At 42.8% G+C, this 19,227-nt stretch overlaps 1 protein-coding gene across 2 annotated transcripts in view; it reads right to left on the reverse strand.

Moving 5' to 3' along the window:
• PRIMA1 (proline rich membrane anchor 1) overlaps positions 1-18,857 on the reverse strand; it is a 72,158-nt gene extending 53,301 nt beyond the window's left edge. The window contains exons 1-2 of one of the 2 annotated variants that reach the window (XM_020802200.3): positions 18,658-18,857; positions 16,741-16,871 (exon numbers count right to left, since the gene is read on the reverse strand). In XM_020802200.3, coding sequence (XP_020657859.1) covers positions 16,741-16,871; positions 18,658-18,685 — 159 coding nt within the window. In that variant the 5' untranslated portion in view covers positions 18,686-18,857. Of the gene's footprint in view, positions 1-16,740; positions 16,872-17,560; positions 18,434-18,657 lie in introns of those variants that run through there. The other variant, XM_020802201.3, reaches the window with a different exon arrangement.
• Positions 18,858-19,227: the final 370 nt, after the last annotated feature.

The following is a 19,227-nucleotide window of genomic DNA, read 5'->3' on the forward strand; positions in this document are numbered from 1 at the left end:
GTTCATTTTACCTTTCTCTCTTCTTTTGCAATATGTCCTCCCTAAGGATCAAACTCGTGGAGAGATGCAAAATGTTCCTTTGGGGGTAGTTTGTAATTCCCATAATAGCTTAGCCATTAGCCATGTCAACTGAAGCATTCTCTGACCTGTAGTGTCCAAACATAACAATTCTTCCTCTGTGAACGAGATAAGATGTTATTCATACAATTCCCAAGTGTGTCAACGCATTATAATACCTTATAAAAGTACTTTGTAGACTTGTCCTGCTGATCAGGACATGATGGTGGCTAACAGCAGCTGCTCACTCTTTCCAGCATTCTATAGTATCCATCTGAACCATGAGGGTCTCTACAGCTAGTATTTGTCCAGTGGCCAGTGCTTCTATTTGTGCCAATCATGTGAATGGCTTTATGTCGCATTTAGCACCAAAACTGCTATTCCAAATGCCCTGCCTCAAAATCTCTGTTCTCTTAACTGCCTGAACCCCTTCTTCCTTGCTGCCCTGTTCTTGAATTTTCAATCTGAATGAATATCTGATGTCACCTCAATACCATCTTAATCTCCTCACAAAACCAAACTTTCCTATTAAGTGTTCTCTTTAATTCCCTGACCCCTATCCCCCAACTGTAACCCTGTAATGGCATTTTATTATGTTAGCAGGATGCAATGCCATGATTTACACTGACCAAACAGACTACATCATAGTGAGAAAGCTGATTTGTGCTGAGCCGTAATTAATCTGTTGACACCTTTTCAAATTAGGTGAGAGATTTATTATTCAACAGATAAGGAGAACTCTAGCACAGAAATATTTTAGTGGAAGTAGTCCATACATACTAATGATGAAGACTATCACGACAAGCATTTCATAAAATGCCTCTATAATCCATACCATTTCTGTAGCTCAAGTAAACACAACAAAAAAGAAAGATCTTCATGGCATTAGAAAGTACCCTAAGCAGAGGAATTTTATATTTAGCTTTCCAGATAACGCATTTCTTTTGTGAAAATGACAAATCTACATGTCCCATTCATTGAACAAGGTTGCGAGGAAAAAGGTAACTTCCTTCAAAAAAATAAAACCATAACCAAAAAGTATTTCCTAGCCCAGTTTTATTTTCAAAATCTTACTGGCTTCAGTAATGATGTTATTAAAATCAATTTATAAAGCTATGCTCTTTTGTTACAATATCTGCCCCACATTCCTTCTTACTAGCTTTATTTCCATGTCTATTCTAAGGTATTCAAGATGTTACACATGGTCTTCACTCTGACATTTTACCTTCTCAGCAACTTCACGAGACAGCTAAATTGAGATCTACACAATGCCAACCTGTGGGTCACATGGCTGAGTGGATAACTGAACTCAAGTCTCTCCATCCCAGTCTGATACGTCCTAGTTTGATACAATAAAAGCTATATCACACTCAGAAAAGTTTCTAGTTTTGTGACACATTTATTTCCCTGGCTTCCTTCTCTTAAACAACTTCCACCATGGCAGGACTCAACATGGTCTCAACTATGCTTCCTCTCAGGACCTGGAAGAGAAAAGGTTCTACCATCTTTGCTTTGACTTGGGTGAATTCACAGTGTAATATATTCCACACACAACAGAAACTTTTCAATCATGACAACAGCAGATGGGAGCCAGTTCCTGTTTGAAGCAACCACTGAGTTTTCATGCCATCTCTAGTTTGCTGCAGTGGAACCTGCCACCTTCAAAATAAGGCTCCTCGCTTGGACCAGGGGGTAGTGAATACTGCTTAACACAAGCTCTGTAACTTCTTGTGCAGTGGACCATTGCTCTGCTTCCTCAACTATATTTATCACAACTTCCATATAAAGCAAAGCAAAGCATGCTGCTTATATACCTCCCCATAGTGCTTCAAGCACACTCTGGGCGGTTATCAAGTTAATTATGCAGGCTACACATTGCCCTCCCCCAGCGAGCTGGATACTCATTTTACCGACCTCGGATAGAAGGCTGAGTCAATCTTGAGCCGGCTACCTGGGATTGAACCCTGGGTCATGAGCACAGTTTTAGCTGCAGAACAGCGGTTTAACCACTGCGCCAGAGTGTGCCTAATCATGTCTAGCTATGGTTCTTTCATTTTAAAAAATCCTTCACTGGAATGCTTCTGAAATGGTTTTTTTGAAATGAATACACACAGAAAATGTACATTAAAACTGGGTAACTTCTTGAAGGAAGATTTACAGAAATGTTACCAATCTGCTAGGGTCAGGATCTCACTAGTCTCGACATAACAGTCTTCACTTGCAATTGTAAGGTATCAGCTCAAAACCAAACTTGCACAGACACAATCATGGACCATGATGGACTATGTAGATAGTGATTGGGCCAACAACGTGACTAACAGGAAATCAGTATCGGGTTTCACAATGTTTGCTGAGACATTGGTGGGATGGAAATCAAGGAAGCAAGGTTCTGTTGCCACATCCACTGCTGAGACAGAGTTTACTGCTCTTTCAGAAGTGTGTTCAGAGCCGGTATGATATAAGCAAGTCCTTATAGATCTGAAAATTAAAGTGGATCAGGCCATAACAGTGTTTGAGGACAACACTACATGTATACAGATGGCAACCACAGATAAAATGAGAAGCAGAAGCAAACACATCAATATTAAATATCACAATGTTAGAGAGGCAGTAGAAGAAAAACTAATTCAACTGCAGTATTGTGAAACAGAGAAGAACGTAGCAGACATTCTAACTAAACCACTGAGTGTGCAGAGACACAGAGAACTAGCTAAAGATTTGGGAGTGCGTTCTGCTCAGCTGTAAATTAGGAGGGGTGTCAAGGATAATTTCCACGCTGAGGCAGAACCAGGCCTATGATGAGCAGCAGCCATATTGGACAGGTGAGCGAAATGCTGAATCATGCTGGATGTGTATTAAAATGAAGTAGTGTTTGGGCTGATGCAATGTCCTTACTGATTGGCTATATGTAAATGTACACCTGTATACATGTGTGGACATGTGAAGAAGATGTAGGAACTCTTCTGACGAATGTCATGCTGCCAGTTTGTACTGATAGAACTTCTGTACATATTGTAAATATACTGTATGTGGTGTTGGGAAGAAGCTGACTGTATATGTTATTCAGCTGGACTGCCTGAACTGGCACAAAACTCTGCTAAATGCTGCAAATTTGCTCCAACAGAAATATGTAAAGAATGGTATTAAGTAGTGACCTCTCTAGTCATTTTAGTTGAACTTAAATATTATTCTTATATAAAGTTGATCTTTTGAAAAGGAACCAGTGTGGTTTCTTTAGCTACCTTGCTAACAGTATTAAAATTACATACATAGGATGTAAACTCCTACTCTAGTCAAGTAAAATAGAACAGAAAGAAAAGAAAGCCTAATAAATCCACTACGTGTGTAGAGTACAATGCAGATCATCACATGTCCAGATGCAGAAATGTAAAGCATTATTTCACTGATGCCTTGGAGATAACATTCTGTACTTCAAAGACCCGAGGGAAAGCTGTGTTTTTTTAAAAGGAAAATGCTATACTTAGCGGAACTGCAAAGAGCCTCCAAACATCAGACGTAAAAAACTTTCAGTACTTTAAATAGCTTGTCAAAGCCTATTACCAAACATAGGAAAGACCACATTTACTCACATGAACCATGTCAACCTTTCTCTTATGGTTGCAGTAAAATAAAATAAAAAAGCTATAGCTTAAAAAAGTCTGCAAGAACTGTGGAAGATGTTTTGAATGCTTGCAGACACAATACTGTTGTTCTCACCATCCAAGCTTTGAAAGGGGGGGGGGTTTGGACTACAACTCATACAATTCTCAGCCAACAAGGCCAGGGGCTTTGGGAAGCAAAAATCCAAAAACACTAAATTTTCCAAACTCTTAACCATGGTTTTAAAAAAAGGAAAAGAGTAAGCCACAGGTGCATAGACAGAGAGTCTCTATTAGAGAACTGCTGGTTGATGCTGGTTTGTTTATCAGCTGTAAAAGTGTTCAGTGCTTCAAACCCCCACCTCTTCCAGTAGGCACCTGCTCAGAGGCAGCACACAGAGGAGGTGAGGCAAGGAAGGTGGGTGCTGCCTTGAAGTGGTTGCCTGCCAGAGGAGGCAGGGCTCTGAAGCACCAAACACCTGTTCAGTCAATAAATGAACCATCACGAACTGCCAAATCAGTGGTCTATGCCTATCTCTAGTCCCTGTCCATACACCTGTAGACTTTAAGATGATGACAGCTAGCACTAAACCAACCCTATACTACTTGTAGTGTAACCGCATGTCCTATTTTGCAGAGGAAACACCTCTTTCAAGGCTTCTCAAAGCATAGTCCTTAGTCTGAATATGTTCTCTTCCTGACAGTCTAACGATTGAGGTAGATTTCCAAGAAAAAACGGAATTGAACATTTTTTCTTAAACAGTTTCCTGATAATTTCCCAGTGCCCTGCAATTGGATTTAGCACACTTCTTTGATTTATATTTACTAGTCAGAGCTCTATGATGTCCCTAAAACCCAAAAGTACTTCAGCTGCAATATGTGGTTTAGTAAATAGAGCATCAGACTAGAATAGAATTTGATTTGATAATCCCCACTGGTTCTAATCTCCACTTGAGATCGATGAGTGAGTGTGTTTTTTTGCAGGGAGGCTTCAGGCTGCCTGGTAAGGTAAGGTGCTGTTTTCTGCTTTTTAAAAACTGTTCTGGGTGTTTCTGCAGTGTGGTTTTGAGCTGGGGGGGTTATGTTTCTGTGCTGTGATGGGTCTTGGGGTTTTTTTGGTGTTCGGCTCCCCCCAATTTCCGATGGGTCATGGGGGGGGGTTGTTGCTTTTTGGAGTGTTTTTCCCATTTCCAATGGGTCTTGGGGGGTTTGTTTGTTTTTTGGGGGGTTTCCCCATTTCCGATTAGTCTTGGGGGGCTGTGGGGTTTTTTGCTTTCTCCATTTCTGATGGTTCTTGGGGGGGTTGGTTGCTTTTTTGGGGGGTTCCCCATTTCCAATGGGTCTTGCATGCTTCCCTTGATTTTCCCTTTGTTTTCTTTGCATTTCCAACCTGTCTGCTTTGTTCTCTGTCCATTTCCAATCTGCTTGTTTGTTTTCTGTGCATTTCCAATGGGTCTTGCATGCTTGATTGCTTTTCTCCCTCCCCCCTTCGGCTGCAAGGGATTAATCACAATTCCAATGAGTCTTCCAGTGATATTTTGGGGGTGATTTTTTTTCCTATGGCCGAAACAGATTAATTGCATTTCTATGCATTCCTATGGGAAATGGTGTTTTGACTTATGGCCATTTCAAGTTATGCCCATCTTCTGGAACAGATTATGGTCGTAAATTGAAGCACTACTGTATGCCACAGAAAAATTAAGCACTGGATAATTTCCCACCCTATGTTACTGCAAATAAGCGTTCTTAAATTTCCTCTTTAAAAGAATAATCCAATTAGTTTGCAGGCATAACTAACAACTAATGTAAATCTTTACAACAATTGCTGCTTACAATTATCACTGAACCTTCAAAAGATTTCAGTAATGAAAAATGATTAGGTTTGCTACAGAGTTTATCAAGGAATGAACTATATCAGTCATTTTCAGTGGTGGCCATATGTCCCCCTGTGAGCCATGGCACATTTGAAGGGAGTCATAGACTGGAAACAGTTTTTCACACCCTACCTTATAAGGTTCATTATGTGACATACAATCCTGATTCAGCCTATATTTCTTTCATATTGTGCTTAGGGCAACCATTGAGGTTGAGAATGGCTGATCTATATTATTCTAGGTCACACACACTCTTGTGTGTGGTAACAATATAGCAATACAGTTTTCCTTGGCTCCTACACCATTTCTCTGCATGAAAATTTGTATCAGAGACACTGTAAGCTAAAGCAGCAGTCAGGCTTGCTCACTATTGCCTACTCTGACTAGAAACGGCATTCCAGCCTTTCAAGTGCTAAAGATACTTTCTGAGGCCTTTCAGATAGAAATCACTGGAGGACAGAACCACAGCTTTGAGAATTTCATTATGAACCACCATTCTAAGAATCCCTTTCAGTGGTTACAGTGACGAGGGCATTCTGGTACTGCAAAAAAAGTAACTTTTTCAGGATGCACATTGACTGCAATACCTTCCCCCTGGCCAGCAACAGGTTCTTCCTGGTAAATAATAAGCTGTTGCAGAAAATAGCATTAGAAATAAATAGCTGATACCGGACTCTGATGGAAATGGTGGTTTTACAGTGAGATGAAATGTGGGACTTGAAAAAATGGTGCCAAAGTAATCAAAAGGGAGTCACTAGGTGAGGGTTCTGGAACCCTGTGTTTGGATCTGAAGCAAAAAGCAAATGAAATCTGTGTCAGACCTACTTACTTTGCATGTTATCTCAAGGTCCCTCAAGTTAGAGCATTCAGGGAAAGCTGTTAATTCTTCTGACAGTAAAAGGGATCCTCCCTGGGCTTCTTTATACAAAACTGAAGATATAGTATCAGTAGAAATCATGTTGGAAATGTGAGGAAGACTGGCACTCTCACGAAGCATGATGTGACTCACTGCATGTGTAATTGCTCTTTTCTTTCTCTAAAGCCTATATAAGCTACTTTCAGATGAGAAGGCAACAAAGCTTTGCTCTCTGATTGAAAATTCAGCTAAATATAGGCTCATTGTATATCTTATAGCTCATTTTATCTTTTAACAATCTACCGAACCAATAGGTGGCTGTGTTCATTCAAATTACTGTTTTTAAAACAGAAGTGATAGTAGACTGTTTCAGCATGAGGTCACTCATAGTCTGTGTGTGAGAAGCCACCAGGGCTAGTCTTTTGATGATATTCCTTGGTAGAGGACTAGACTCGGTATATTGTCCCATCAGTTTGTCTGAGATGGTTATCTCAGTAGTACACACGAAAAGAAACTTGGAGTCTTAGTAAACTACAAGCTAGTTTGAGTCACCAGTGCAAAGTGGCGGCCAAAAAAAAAAAAGGAAAAAAAAGGAAATGCTATACTCAGATGCATTAACACTACTGTATATGTTTAGATCCAGTAAATCAGCATCACTGTTTATTCTGCTTTCGTCAGGTATCACCTGGGACACTGTCTAGCTCTGGGAACAAAAATGTAAGGATGTCAGTAAGCTGAAATGTGTCTAGAAGAGGGCATCCATTGTATAAAAAGACTGGAAATCAAGCCCTATGAAGAACAGTTGAGGGAGCTGTGGAGATTTAGCCTGGAGAACACTCAGTGGCGATACGACAGCCATCTTCAAATATTTCAACGGTTGCCATGTGAAAGATGGAGTTTGTTATAGTAAATTAAAACATTATCCATTCATTCAAAAAACAAATGTCCTCACAACAAGAGGTGACTAATAGTGGAACAGACTGTATCAGACAGAGATTTCCTGCTTTGGCAAGGGCTTGGACTTGATGACCCAAGGGGTCCCATTCAGCTCTACCATTCTACGATTCTAGGAGGTGGGATATGCCTTTAGTCTCCTTCTGTGTTCTTATGAAATACTGTTCACATTGAATGAAATTGCAACACAGAACTGCAGGGCTGGCAGGTCTGAACAGCTCTCAAAATATGATCCTTAAAATATCAACCCACATTGCTACCTTTGCAGATGAACCCATGTCATGGACACTGTAAGATAAGCAAGAAAAGGTACAAATGAGAGATCCTTGAAGGTATGCAAGCTGATTTACACTAACGAGTCCTACAAATCATGATCAAACAAGAACTTCGAAATGTTGCTCTTTTTTCGGAGTGGAATTCTGGGCGTTAATACTCCAAAATTCTCCAAGTTCTGATCTCAATAATACTCTTTGCAACAAAACCATCATTTCAGCAACACATTTTACAACTTATCAACAGATGTGCTTATGTTGAGCTGGGATTGTGAGGTTTGATCACTTCATACTACTGTTCAGGATCTTTCTATGTGTTTATGATAGCAAGTGTTTTGTGATTCACATTCATGGCTGGGAAAAATAAAAATGTTTTGAATTTTCTGGAGTAAATCCCTTTTCAGGCATTCAAAAAAGGGTTAATGTGAGTGTGTGAGGAGAGGGAAGAGTGCTAGGTCCATCCCTTCCACTGTAACCCTCTAGATCTGGTTAATGTATGGGTTTTGGCTATATTCTTCTGGAGGGTCTGGGGGGGGGACTTCAAAACACGGTGTGGAGGTTGAATATAGCCCACAGGGTATACCTTCGCTCCATAAGACGCACCTTTCCATAAGACGCACCAATTTTTTAGGAGAAGAAAACAGGAAAATATAATCTGTTTTCTTCACTCCATAAGATGCACAGACTTTCCACCCCCCTGTTTTGTGGGAAAAAAGTGAGTCTTATGGTGCAAAAAATACAGTACTTTGTCCACCCTGGAATAGAGACACTGAAGACCTCATGAGAAAGAGACCATAGGCTTCCCTACCTTGCTGTCACTGAGCCTCCATTCTCAGTATCTTCAATATTCAGAATAACCATAAGTATTCTAGAAAAAAGGCATAGTTTTCAGCTACCAGCCTAGACCAGAAAGGTATGCAATTTTTTTAAAGTGATTCTACTGGAGGCAGCTGTGACTTACAAGTTCTGGAAGTCTCATACTAGCTCAAGCAATAGTGCTTTTGAATCTGAAAGATAGTCTCCACTTCAACCAGTTTTTCTTTTCCAAAACTCACATGTCTTTTTGGAAAAACAGCTAGAGATTTGGGGTTTGTTTAATCTCCTCTTTTACTTTTGGCAAAAGATAAAAACCAACAAATCTTACAACCTATTTCAGTAGCTCTACCATTATGGTAAATACTTTTAACAGCTCATCTACACATACTATGGCATTTATTGTATATCAGTATAATGATTCAAAACTATCTTGGAAGGACTTCCCCCATCATTATTGATATTGGCGATCTACCAAAACAAGCAACCAAACAAAAAAAATTGTGGAGGGAGAAACAAGAAAAGCATGTGGTTTCACACGGAACTGAAGCTGCAGTGTCCTAAACCAAAAACCCATAAAGACTTCCTTAAAGCTAAATACAGTGGTGCCTTGACTTATGAACTTAATCTGTAATGGAATGATGTTCGTAAGTCAAAATGTTCGTAAGTCAAAGCACCATTTCCCATAGGAATGCACTGAAAACCCATTAATTCGTTCATTCATACAAAAATAATAATAAAAATAAAACACTGCAAGTTGCACGCTGGGACTGCAAAAAAAAAAACCCACCAAAAAAACAAAACACAGATACATACCCCCCCAGCCCAAACCTACCCTCCCAAACCCACCCAGAACAACTTTTTTAACAGAAAAAAGCAGCATCTTACCAGTCCGAATTCTCCCAGGTGTCCCCCACCGCTGCCGATCGCTGCCTTCGGAGGCCTCCCGGGGCTTTCTCGCTGCCGCCGATTGCCACCTTCAGGCTTTCTCGGGGGGAGGGTAGACCGGGCCTACCAGGGGAAGCCCTCCCCTGGTGAACCAGTCCTACCAGGGGAGGGCTTCCCCTGGTAGGCCCGGTCTACCCCCTGGGAAAGCCTGAAGGCGGCTATAGGTGGCGGCGGGGGATCCCCGGGAGGTCTCCCATGATGGCGGGGAAGCCCCAGGAGGCCTCCAAAGGCAGCGATGCTGGAAGCCTGGGAAGCTAAGCCTCCCTTTCCCTAACCATTACGGCAAAAGAACTACAAAGAAGCAGCCTCTTTGCCACCAACAGTTAGGTTTTTTAATTTCCCGCCTTTTTCCTCTTTCTTTTTTTTGTTTGTAAATCAAAGCTCCGGCCGCAAGTCAAAGCAAAATTTTGCGGCCAGAGCTGTTCGTAAATCAAATTGTTCGTAGGTCAGGGCGTTCATAAGTCAAGGCACCACTGTACTGTAATAACAATAACACCACCACATAAATACAGAACAAGTAATTCAAAAAGATTTTTCAGAAGGCAATCTATGTGCAGCAACTGACGATTATCAACAGAATGTCAGTATCAATAATATAGCAGATCTCTCACCTTTCAACCTCAGTGCTAAGCCATGCCATTAAAGATAATCTGGAACTCTGGGAGGAGAGCAAACAGTTTTCAATCGAAGCCAAAATAATATATTTAACTGTTTACTCTCTCCTTCTGCCTGCCCAAACAAAGTACAGTATGACCTTAAATGGATATTTGCATAAAAGGTGCACTCTTGAAAACAGAAACAAAAAAACGCCCAACAGTTGATCCTGCAGATGATTGCTACTTTCAAGTTTTTTATTTGGCATCAGGTGGAGACTTCCTCCCGATGCAGAAACAGTAGTGTCAAGGGGGAAGGGTTAAACCCATCTGTTCCCCTTGTATTGCAACTCCATCTTCCAGCAGTTGCAGCTTGCTTATTTAAAAGTTTCCAGTTAAATGCCAAACTGTACTATTAGTGCACATGACCCTGGAAAGTAAAAAAAAAGGGGTTAAGTTACAAAGGGATAACAGAGTTCTTATTTTCAACCAAGCTTCTCTCAGATATGGAGACTACATATACATAGTTATTCATTAATTACAATTACATCCCTCCAAGGAGATCAAAGTAGTATATATGACTCTATTGCTCCCTACTCCATCTTCAGAATAACCCTGAATGGGCCCTGGGAGGAAGGTCAGACTGACAGCCAAAGTCAGACACAGAGGTAAATGGCTCAGTGGAGACTTGAATCTGGATTCCCCAAGTTCCAGTCTGACACTTTGGCACTACCTCTCCACAGTGGGAAAGAGAGCAAGGCGGCAGCAGTGGTGATTTTGGTATACCAGTAGTGCTGTCTACAGGTAACACAGCTGTGTAAACAAATGAAAGGCAGGTCTCTTCCCATTTTGGCACCATTCACTTGAGTGGTTGCTTATATCATAAGGTGCACATGAAAACTGATACATTAGTCAGTTAGACGTTGGCTATGGCTCAGATACCGTTAGCTGTCTCATCAGATGATGTTTAGGAAACTGCTGGACTACCACCAACACTCAGCTATCATCGCCCAGCTCTGCCCCTGCCTAGACAAGGGATCTCTCAGGGATCTCTCCAAGATCAACTACTGTAGCACTCTCTATGCGGGGCTTCCCTTGAGAATGACCCAGATACTGTAGGTATAGAATGCAATCACCAGGCTAGTGGCAGGTGCGAGTAAATTTGATCACATCTGAGTCTTGGCCCACCTGCACTACTTGTGACGTCCTGGATCAAGTTCAAGGATTTGGTGCTCACCGATAAAGCGCTCCATGGTTTGCAACCATTGTTCCCACTAAGCTGGGCATGTGCGCACAACTCCACTTCCCTCCATGCAGCTCTCTTCTCTTCCTCCACACAGTGATTGTGTTAGTTTCCGGTCATGACAGAACCCAGTGAACGGGGGGGGGGGGGGGCAGAGTCACATGCGCACGCAGAGGTGAAGCCATGAGAAAGAGAGAGGAGGAGCCCCATCCAGTGGGGCTGAAAATTAGAGGGTATGTTGTTTGGGACCCTGTCACTTCTCTGAGCTTCTTTCTCCAAGATCATCTACCCAAACCACCAGACAACGTACCTTCTAATTTCCAGCCCCGCTGGGCAGGGCTCTGCCTCTCTCACATGCAACTTCACCTGTGTGCGCCTCTGATCCCCGCATGCGCAGGGCTCCGCCGCAACCAGCTGAACGTGATCGCTGTGCGGAGGAAGAAGATAGCTGCACATAGGGAGGCAGAGTCATGCGCACCCGGCTTAGAGGGAACCTTGCCACCAGGTCCCTCCTCCACGTGGCCACCATGAAGGAGCTCAGGAAAATATCAACAAGAAGCTGGTCCTTCTCTATTGTAGAACCACCCTTTTGGAACTGGCTTGCCGTTGAGCTCCACCTGACTCCCTCCCTGTCCACCTTGAAGAGACTGCTAGATGCTGCTTTTCTGAGGGGTCGCTGGAAGCAACTTTGTTTGAATTTTCTTTCCCTTGAGCTCTGCCACTTTATTGCAAAAGTGTTCCGCTGCCATTTTGATAACTGAATCATTTTGTCTTGTATTTCTGTAAATGATTTTCACTGTTGTTTTCTTTGCTATTCCTTGCCTGGTTTTAGTGTCTGTTATTGTACTAACGGGGTGGTATATAAATCAATGAATTAAAACATAAAATAAAATAAATATTCCCAGCATTGTTTGCTATAGGACTTGACAATATGACATGACACTGATCTTAAAGTTTTTAGTTACCCTACTGGAATTGAGTAGTATTATAACATAATTAAAACCCTACAGAAAACTGCTTCACTTAATTGATTTTTAATAGGTGTGACTCTGTCATGAGAGTCTAAAGTAGAATGGAAGACCACACCAATAAAACACCAACTCTGCATGGCAGGTATTGTGTAAGATGTAGTCTTCCACGTGTGGTCAACCTACGTTTCAGAATTCTTCACTACTGGCTATCTTGGCTAAGGCGAGTGAGCACTGCAGTCCAACAATGTCTGGAAGGCAACATTTTGCCAACCCCTGCTGGCTAAGGATAACATAATACAAGGGCAGGCTCTGGTTTATATCACATTAAAGCCCCTCTAGAGCACTCACTCTGTGTACTTATGTATTTTGAGGATCAGTGGAACAAATTATACACACATATACAAATATATACATACACATATACCCCTTGAATCAATCAAGGAATATTATAAATGATTGATTAATGGGGATTTCTACAATATAAAACAATGCAATTTATTTAATTCAATGTTTAATTGATTTATATATCCCCTACAAGGGGATAAAGTGTGCATATGTAAAGTCATGGCAGTGGACAGAGTGATTAGAGGATGTAAGCTTTTAAAAACAAAAACACATCTTTTTCAAATAATTACATTTGCCTTTAAAACATACCCAGCATCAATTACCATACACAAGCAGCCAGTTTCAAGGGTACGCCAGGCAACAAAATGAAAGCCTAATTTTGCAGTTGGACGGCTGACAGATCTTAAGGCATGAAAGGCAAAAAGTTAAGCCAAGAAGCATCAACAACAAAAACATGGAATCTGCCAAGTTTAGAACAGAAGGAAAAGAACAGCACTTTCTGGTACTTGCAGGACTCAGCTTATCAATGACTATTTCAGTCCTAAGTAATAAACAAAGCATTAGCTTTCAAAAGAAATGTATACACCTTATTAGGACTTCATGGTTGCAACTTCCTGAATGGAAATACTATTGTCCCATTTTCTACAGGTACATACTTGTGTAAACTTCACTGCAGTCACTCATATTTAAACAATTTTGTTGTAGCTTCTGCAACTGCCTCTGTGTGCATTCACTATGACTGCTAGTCCTCACCGCACATAACTACCAAGGTCAAATTGTATGGCAAATCAAAATTGATAGCCGACAAAGCTGATTCAGCCTATACTCAGCGGGTGTCGAGTTTATAGTCACATCAGACAGTGCCAAACTGTTAATAAAATTAGGCTATTTGGAGAGACCTTGTTTTGCACACATTGCCACCTACAGTCATAAGGTTTGGAAAACCCTCTTCCCTGTCAGCACATTCAAGAAGAATGAAATCCTGCTCCAAATGAACAAGCTGAATTTTACAGGCACCAAGTTCAGTGGTATTGTTCATTTCAAAGTGTGTGGCAAAAGATTCAAATCATGTAACTCTCAAAGAATACAGATAATTACCAACAGCCATTGCTATAGTTTTTGTGTTTCAAATACCATTTAGAAAATATTTAGAAATGGGAGACATGTGGGCTTTTTTTCGGGGGGGGGCGGAGAGATTACGAATCTATTTTCATGTAGTAACAAAACGTAAATGAAGGGATCTAGAATGTAAAAAAACAGGTACAATTAATGCTCAAAAGTATATACCATTGCAAACATATGGATTCATCACTTTTATAATTTCTCTCACAGAAACACCAAGTTGTGCCAGAGATGAATGTAATTTCTCAGTAAATCTAAGTGAGCTATTTGTTTGAAAAAAAATCACCACAACATATGCAATAGAAACATTGCTAAGTTTTGTGTTGCTTCAAATTGTGGGACTTCCCACAAAGACATACAAAGACTCTGTACATACTTAGAAAAATATTAGAATTATTACAATGTGCAGACAGTCTTCAACTAACACCACGCTCTCAGTGATGCAAGAGGATATTCTGAGATACAAACACTCATCATAAAGAGATTATAAAAAACACAGACAGCTGTGAGGGATATCTCACAACAATATACTGTCACTGAGAAGATCTGTCTTAATTACAATTAGGACTAGTGCCAGGATAAACAGGGAAAGTCCCAGTGCTTCAACCCTGCAACCCCCTTCATTCCATCATACCATTACATCTCCCCAGGGAGAATGTAACTTAAAATCACATCTAAGTTAAACTACTAAGTAGTTTCCAGAGCAACTCATTGATGTACTGGAAAGACATGACAGACACACAGAAATGACTGAAGAAAAAGAGGTCCAGAACATTGGTCTAGCCATACTATGTGAACCTCTGAATGATACTCTTCATTGGATCATCGTAATCTTAAGAACTCCGAAACATTTCTGGATCACCAAGTGTAGCACAAAGTACAGTACTTCAACCAAAATCCACGATTTCCAGAATTAAAACATTCTTACAAAAAATGCAACTGAGGGTAGCAACTCCATCTTGCTTCACAGAAACAAGCAGAAAGCATTTCCTAACAACTACCTTAAATCTCCTCTGCCATATGGTGGTGCCACTGCTTCTTGGGCTCCCCTTTATATCCACTCCCTTATTTATGGTGTACTTTACAGTGGAATACTATGGGCATTTCCTTGGAAGTAATCCTCAGTCAGTTCATCCGAACTGCCTTCCATGCAAATGAGCATAAAATTACGCCCTTAGATACTCTGGAGATGCATGCAAACTCCTCTATAGGCAGCAAGCCTAAACATAATGTAAATCATATTTTTCCTAAGGGTAAAAGAACACCCTTCGTACTTCCATAGCCTAAAGTGTATTCCATAAGTGCTTGAAAAGTTTGGGGTCTAAAGCTGACATGTGTGGTTTATGTTTTTAAAGATCAAGCTACACATTAAAGAAAATTTGTATTTTCCTCTTATTACAGTGCTTTTCTCCAGGCCCATGCTTTGCATCTGAGCAAATGCCTTTGTAAATGAGGCCAGTGTCTACCTGTTAATTACCAATTACAAAACAAAAGCAAGCTAATTTGCAACATGTGGAGAGGAAAAGCTTGCCTGGAATAAACAGGCATCTTTTATTTGTAGCAATGCTATCTGTACCATCTAATTTGAGCCTAACTTGCTTACTAACCCTTGCATTACCTTAAAAGTGAACAAGTTTTATTTGGTACAAGTTTCACAAGGTTTACAGTCTACAAACGCGGATGCCAAATATAAACGTATTAATCACGAAACTGCCACAGGATTCCTCACTGTTTCTGCTGCAACAGACTTAACACAGCTACCCTTTACTACTGTTCATTATGGCATGACTTAACCAGAAGTCAACAGGAAAAGCAGGAGGCCTTTTACATTACAGATAACCTGAGGCACAATGGGGAAGACATTAAAATTAGTCAGTTGGGAAGTAACAATTGTGACTGTGCCCCCCCCAAAAAAAAACCCTCAAGGGATAATATTTAAACAGCTTGGATTTTGTCATTATTATGCTCAAAGAAATTGAAAACACAAGTTCTGATCATATCCAGACATTAACGGGCTCCTTTCCCACCACCTTCCCTATTCACAACTGTTGCCAAAATCATGTTAATTCCCAAACGATAGCCACAGTAGTCTGTAGCAAAAACAACAGGAGGTGTGGGACCTTAAAGACTACCAGATTTATTAAGGCATATGTTGGATGGACTGAAGTTTCACTGGTTGGCAAGAAAACATCAGTACAGATAAGGATGGGAAATAATTGTATACAAAGGGCAATGAAATCCAAAAATTTCAATCAGTGACCACTCTATGAGAAGTTTAAGACAAAGTGGCCATTCAAAATAGCTATAATCAGCAATAACACAATCCTCCTAGCAGTGCTAAACTCATATTGAATGTTTAGCTGTTTCAGAGTCACTACAGCTGCTTGTTTCCCTTCCTGTAACAATCCTGTGTCCTACATAGCTCAAGAAGATAAACTGCAATCACAAGAGCAGCCCCACAATGATGCTGCTGAACACCAAGAAAACCCTATGGATATGTTTTTGACTACCCTCTTAATAGAGCTTGGAAAACTTATATTTTTGGACTACACTTCCCAGAGTCCCCTGGCCAGTACAGACAACGGACATTCCAGCTGGATCCTGGAGCCCATCATCCAAAAAAGTATCCTTAAACAATACTTCAAAAAGGAGCATTTTGCTGCAGCCATAACTTTGGCAGGGAGGAATTTTGAATGCACCCTTTCCAAACTGCCAGCTTGGATCGGCTCTCCAGGGCAACACAGCCAGTTTTTAATGTATTTTTATTTAAAATATTTTCACCCTGCCTTTCTCTTTAAAAATGACCCAAGGCGATTTACATCATTCAAGGACAGTGTTTAAAGCTAACAGCAGTGAGTATACAAATACTAAAAAGGATCTGACCAATACCACAATCAAAATAAGTGAACAAAAGCAACATCAAAACACAGTCCAAGCAGCAAGGCACAACAACCCATTTAAAAAAACCCACCGGTTTGGTCCTTAAGTAAACTATTTGGCTGTGCAAGTTAGTTCCAGACTAGAAAGCTAAGGGGTGCTCAAAAATCTTCACACACAAGGAATCTGAAGAGGGAGGAAATGATGAAGTTTTACCTGAATGAAGCCCCAGATAGGATGGAGGGTCCACTGCAGCAGCAGGGACGGCCAGCAGCACTGAAGGAGCAGCAGGACTTCTCTGATGAGCATCCCTTGTCTGAAGGAAAGAAGGATCTTCGCCTCACAACCTGTGCAAGTGGAAAGAGGGAGAAAGAGATCGAACAGGAGGGACCCTTTCCCCAGCAGAGGCAAAGACACCCCCCACCAGCCTGCTTCTCATAAATCACCAACCTACACTGGACTGGGTTGAGAAAAGAGAGGGGTTGCCTTCAGAAAAGCACAGGGCACAAGAAGAGGCTTGGGGTGTGTGGAAATTACCCTCCAGCCGGAACCCCAAGCAGAAATCAAGCCCTAACTTCCCCACTCCACGTACAGGGCTGTCATGTGGATAAAATATTGGGAAACAGGAATCATCATAAATCATCCTGGCGACACTCTCTGGTCGTTCCTCCGGAGGGAAAACCTAGGAACAGCCTTCGACGCAAAACGAAACTTCCTATTCGTCATGTAGTACAAACCGCTCTCCCGTGAAACCCAGAGCCAACTACCTCGTGAAACTAGGCAGGTATCAGGCAAACCGCGATCGATCCCCCCCCACCCCGCCAAAAAAAAGGGGGCTGGCGGCGAGGGAGACCCTCCGGGTAGCACGAACAGGGGTGGGAGGGGGGACCCGGTGCTGCAGAGGGGAGATGGCGCGCCATTCTGAGCAAGCCAGAAACAACCCCGTTTACTGCCGCCGATGCAGGGGCTGCAGCTGAAGGGGAGGCTTTTAAAAACAATAGCAATCATCATCATCACTGGTGCTCGTTTCCCTTACCCTTGGGGGTATACAAGGAGCCAAGTCCCAACAGAAAGCGGCCGCGGCGGTGCACTTCCTTTTTTTTTTTTTACATGCTGGAGTGGAGCTGCTAAAAAGAGGTGGTTTGGAAGGAAAAAAAAAGTTTGCAAGCCAAGCCGATGGATCTGCTGAAGAGTTCCCCCCTTCCGCTGGGTCTTCCTAAGCGCTGGGGAAGCCCACACGTCGGAAAAGGAATTGGGAACAGGGGGAAAACTCCTTCCTCGGGAGAGAAGTGTGTTTCCTCTCCAACCCAACGCGTGTTGATGGGGTGGCAAGCCAATCTTCTCTTACGTATCCCCGGAGAGGCGGAGAAAGGCGTCTCGATGGAGAGAGAGAGGGAAAAAAAAAAGAATAGGTGGATCCGACACACACAGAGAGAGAGGGAGGCTCAAAGCCTCTCTTGCAAAATAGAAAAGTTAAAAAAAAAAGGACACAGGCCCGATCGCAGAGTAAGAAGGGGAAATATCCAAGAGAAAAAAAAAAATCTTAAGTCCCGATTCCACCTTGCTAAGTCTCTCCAACGGCGGCAGCCTTTCCCCTCTCAAAAAAAAACTGAAAAGGGACCGCCTTCGGAAAGACTAGAAAGAAAAGTCCCAGGGAAGGCACTCTTCCCTCGGCCGTGTGGATCTCCCCCCCAAGAGAAAAAGAGAGAGAGAGGAATTGCCTCCCGCCCGTTGCCAAGCTCTTCCCTTCCTCCCCTCGGTAGGGGTAGGAGCAGCGCTCGCTCCCGTCTCGGTGCACCAGCTGGAAAGAGAGGACCCGACCCTTCGCTACCCCTCCGCCTGCAGAGCTTCGAAGCAGCAGCAGCAGCAGCCGCGGGAGAAGAGGAGCGCAGAACTCCTGGGATGGAGCGGGGAGGGAAGGAGGGAGGGAGGGAGGCGGGGGGAGGAGGAGGAGGAGGAGGAAGGCGACGACAGGGCTGGAGAGGAGCAGGAGCGGTACACATGCAGAAGGAAGGGCCGAGGAGAAGGTTGTGGCGGCGGGAGGGGGGGGGTGAAGAGCCTGTGCGGACGAAGCCCCGAGGTTTCCCGCCTCGCTTGCGAATTCCCTCTCCTCCCGCTTCCCTGGGCCGTTACCGCTTCTGCAGTGATTTTTCATCTCCATCTAGCCGCCGGTCTGGGGCACCGCTTGGCTCGAGGGGGGCTGACACGCTGGGGCGGGGGGGGGTGCTACCCTCACGACCGGTCGGCTCTCCCCCCCTCCAACTCCACACCGCCCTCAGAGGGTGCTCTTCGGGGAGGGTGGAAAGAGCTGGGAGGGGAGACTCTTCCTTCCCCAGCTCCTTCGTCCTCAGCGGGGCTGGAGGCAGGCTCGAGGCGCTCGGGATCTCGGGGGCTGCTCCAGGCGGCTGCGCGCCTGCGGAACCGCCTGCTCGCAGGGCAAGGCGCTGGTCGAGCACGCCTAAGCCTCCTCCTGCTCGGTAGGGCAGCCGCTAGACGTTAAAATTAAAGGTTCCAAGAATTGATGCCTTTGAATTGTGGTGCTGGAGGAGGCTCTTGAGAGTCCCCTGGATTGCAAGGAGAACAAACCTATCCATTCTAAAGGAAATCAAGCCTGAGTGCTCACTGGAAGGAGAGATCCTGAAGCTGAGGCTCCAGTACTTTGGCCATCTCATGAGAAGAGAAGACTCCTTGGAAGAGACCTTG

The sequence above is a fragment of the Pogona vitticeps genome, chromosome 1 (assembly GCF_051106095.1).
Source record: "Pogona vitticeps strain Pit_001003342236 chromosome 1, PviZW2.1, whole genome shotgun sequence".
Lineage (NCBI taxonomy): Eukaryota > Metazoa > Chordata > Lepidosauria > Squamata > Agamidae > Pogona > Pogona vitticeps.